At 47.3% G+C, this 3,325-nt stretch overlaps 2 protein-coding genes across 2 annotated transcripts in view; both read left to right on the top strand.

Moving 5' to 3' along the window:
• Positions 1-102, top strand: part of Pmar_PMAR022234 (hypothetical protein) — a gene marked incomplete at both ends in the record, with an annotated part of 1,979 nt that extends 1,877 nt beyond the window's left edge. The window contains one exon of the mRNA XM_002785456.1: positions 25-102. Coding sequence (XP_002785502.1) covers positions 25-102 — 78 coding nt within the window. The remainder of the gene's footprint in view (positions 1-24) is intronic.
• An 871-nt stretch (positions 103-973) lies between these two features.
• On the top strand, positions 974-1,741 carry Pmar_PMAR022233 (hypothetical protein; the record flags this gene model as incomplete). Its single annotated transcript, XM_002785455.1, has 1 exon — positions 974-1,741. The coding sequence occupies one exon, from the start codon at positions 974-976 to the stop codon at positions 1,739-1,741; it is 768 nt and encodes a 255-aa protein (XP_002785501.1).
• Positions 1,742-3,325: the final 1,584 nt, after the last annotated feature.

Below are 3,325 nucleotides of genomic sequence, written 5' to 3'. Positions count from 1 at the left end.
CAATTTGTTGTGTGGTGGTTAAAGGGTACCGTTTTCAAGTCGGTCGATTCGGGTAGTGCGACGCTAGATTTGTGCAAACTACTAGCTTCGCGTACTAAGTAGTCGTGATGATTTTCTAATCACATACATGTTTATCATGAGTGTTATTATTCTTTCGCATTACTGCTCGTTTATTTTGTTTCGATTCTTCTTCGTGGTGATTTCCAGGGCCGCAACTAGGTCGATTCTGCTGAACTGGGCACTGAAATTCTACTAGCCTTGGGGGCCCCATAAGTTATGGGCCATAACACAATGATTCTTTCGGAGTCAACAGAGACTTTAATTTTTTACATACCTATATTCATGCAAACTACGCATCGTCATCATCATCATCATCATCATCTTCATCTTCATCTTTGTTGTGATCAAGAAGCGCGGTGAATATAGGTACCTAACGCGCCTTGCGCGACGCAAAGTCCTCAATCAAATCGTGAACGTGATCGACGTTGAGCATTTCTTTGAAGACTAAGAGATCAAGCATTTACAAGATGCTGATTGGAGGTTGTCGACTATTAAGGCTACTTCTGAGAAATGTGCCCCTAAATGAGAGGCCAAATGGTATGAGAATGTATTGCTTCGATGAGAACAACGTCCTGTACTTCACCGGTATCACCTCCATAGTCGACAAATCAAGAACGGTGACCCCATTGCCTGTGATACCGAGATGTCCGAAAGTACAAGAATGTTCACTTACACTACATGAAGGAGAAGGCCATTCACCCCCAAGGTGCGACAAGTATTACGACGCCGGCTACAGTCCTGTCCCGTCTGTCAACGTACAAGGATAAGAGCCTGCACTCGTCGAGCAGGAGGAGTTGTTCGACCTCCTGGACTACACTTTGGTGTTGGCAGTTGCCATGTACTAGATCTACAAGGTCCTTTCCTCGAGTGTGACGAAGATCCTGATGTCCCACAGAAGAAGTGGTGCTTGACTATGACTGATGCAGTGTTCTTCCATGTGTTATTCGATGTCCTCGACAACCCGAACACTGGTGCTGTGGTTGACTCGGTCCACAAAATTATTGCTATGAATGGCATTCCTCAGGCCGTTGTCATGGACCCGGGAAGTTGCTTTCCTTCCAGTGATTTCAAGATGTACCTCAAGTCCCAAGCTATTGCCTATACCTACCTACCACGAGATGCTCAACATCTTGGAGGCTTTCATGAACGAGTACATGGGACTATATTGCAGCAAGTGAGGGGTCGGTTGGCGAGAGCTGAGCTGCAGGCTGAGCCCATAACCTTCTTGACTATCTATAGTGAAGCTGTGGCCAGTGTGAATCGCCTCCCTTTGACCGACTTTGGAGGACTAACCCCCTTCGAATTATATCATCGACGACGCCCTCGTTATCTTGCTGGTTCCTGCACTGGTGAGGATGCCAGACTAGGTCAACAACTTATTGATGAATGGTTTCCCGGCTTACGACGTGATGAACAAGATGTTCTAGAGTCTGGCCTACAAATGCTATGCGAAGAAATCTATGAGCGACGATGCCAAAGTATGACTGACTACTTCAACCTCTGGAAGGAGCGAAATGATAGAGTTCGTCAGAGGATGCAACGAGCTGCTCAACAGCGAGGCCCTGATCCGACTATTGATGTAGACGACAAAGTCCTTAGGTTCCGTACAAGGAGCCATGAGCAAGAGAGTGGTTGGCAGGGTCCCTATATTGTCACTTGGAAGAATCAAGACACTTTATAGATTGAAGGGCGAAGATAGTACCTCTCTACCTTGTGTCGAAGGACGGTTCAATCTACGTAAGTACTATGAACGAGACGAGCAAGATGATCTACCCCCGTACGATTCCTACGATGAAAATGGTGTATTCCCACCGGATGATGTCGAGATCGAGCACGACGTTCCAATCGAAGATGCCGACGTTACCAACTGAGACCAGTATTGATATTAAATTAAGAATATGATATGATCAAGTGCGGGATCTTAAATCCCAGGCTCTATGGTGTGTCGGACGTCCCGTCCGAGATAGGCCCACCAATGGCCAGTAAGAAGCTGATAGATGAACTAGTACTATTGATGCCCCTCTTTTTGATCGACACTCAACAGCCCAACTGTGGTTTGCTGATTTCGCTCGGATTACATGCAATTCGGGCATTCATACAGTGAAACGGCTGAAACGGTTGTCTCCCTTTTGATTCGAAGAAGAGATTAGAAGAAGAGTCATTACTTGTGATTCGTGATATTCTCGTGAGATTTGCCTACTGTGACTTCCTTGGTTACAGTAGATCTCTAGACTATCAAGCGTTTCGACTAGCCCCTTTCGTAACTGGTTCTTCTAATTGCGTTTCCTTCGAGTTGGAGTCACGGCATTCAACCTCGAAGTATTGACGAACGTGTCGTATTTGCTCTCCCTTGAGCCTTCAACAGTTTGCAGGTGCTTCCTTGCCTACCTCTAGGCTCAACCCTCTGCGACACATCTGCTGCCGTCCGACTACTGTGTGTGATTTACATCCACTTGAACCACAACCTTTGAGAACCTCCCCACACGTAGTATTCGACGCACCCCCTCCCCCATAGGTCTCTACGGGTCATCGTCGCGTGGGGGTGGCCGGGGTTCTGCCGGTGCCAAGTAGAGATCGAACCTGCCACTCTAGTACGTCCCCCTGAGCGGTGATCATGAAGTGGCTAGATTCACTACCAAACACCCCACACTAGTTGATGGTGACCAGTAGCACCACCGCGTCGTATGCCATGCCGTTGCTGAATCCTATAACTGATCTCCTATACCATACATAGTTTGGTTGGTAGTAAGCTCGAATTACTCTAGTATCTACGACGTGCTAAGCCAGATATAGTTTGTCCACAGGAAACATTTCATGGTCCTCAGAATTCCCTACACTTTATGAACTATTCAGTGGAGCGCATCGAAGCCGAATACCTTCCACAGCGGGATCTAACTCGATGTGGACGGCGCAGCGGTGGCTTAGTGATACTGGCTAGACGTCCACTAAAGCTGAGACCCTTCCTACGAGTGTCATTACAGGACACCAACTATCAATACTCTATGTTGGGGGGCAGAAATCGTGGGTCTCCCTATCACAAGAAAATTGATTAACATCTATATTCGACCACAAAGCCACCAACCCGCTATTACTCACTTACCGGACCTACCGTTGGAGGGTTGTATCCTGGTTGGAGACGTCAACGCTCACCATCCATGGGCTGGGAGCTTACCTACCACGGCAGATGAACGGGGATCATTTATCTATGAATGGCTGCGTGAATTTGGTCTGAAGCCTCTCAACTCGATCCATGATGCACCTACCT

This window comes from Perkinsus marinus, assembly GCF_000006405.1.
Source record: "Perkinsus marinus ATCC 50983 genomic scaffold scf_1104296932410, whole genome shotgun sequence".
Lineage (NCBI taxonomy): Eukaryota > Perkinsozoa > Perkinsida > Perkinsidae > Perkinsus > Perkinsus marinus.
The sequence above is the reverse complement of the archived record's forward strand: the minus strand, read 5'-3'. Positions and strand labels throughout refer to the sequence as shown.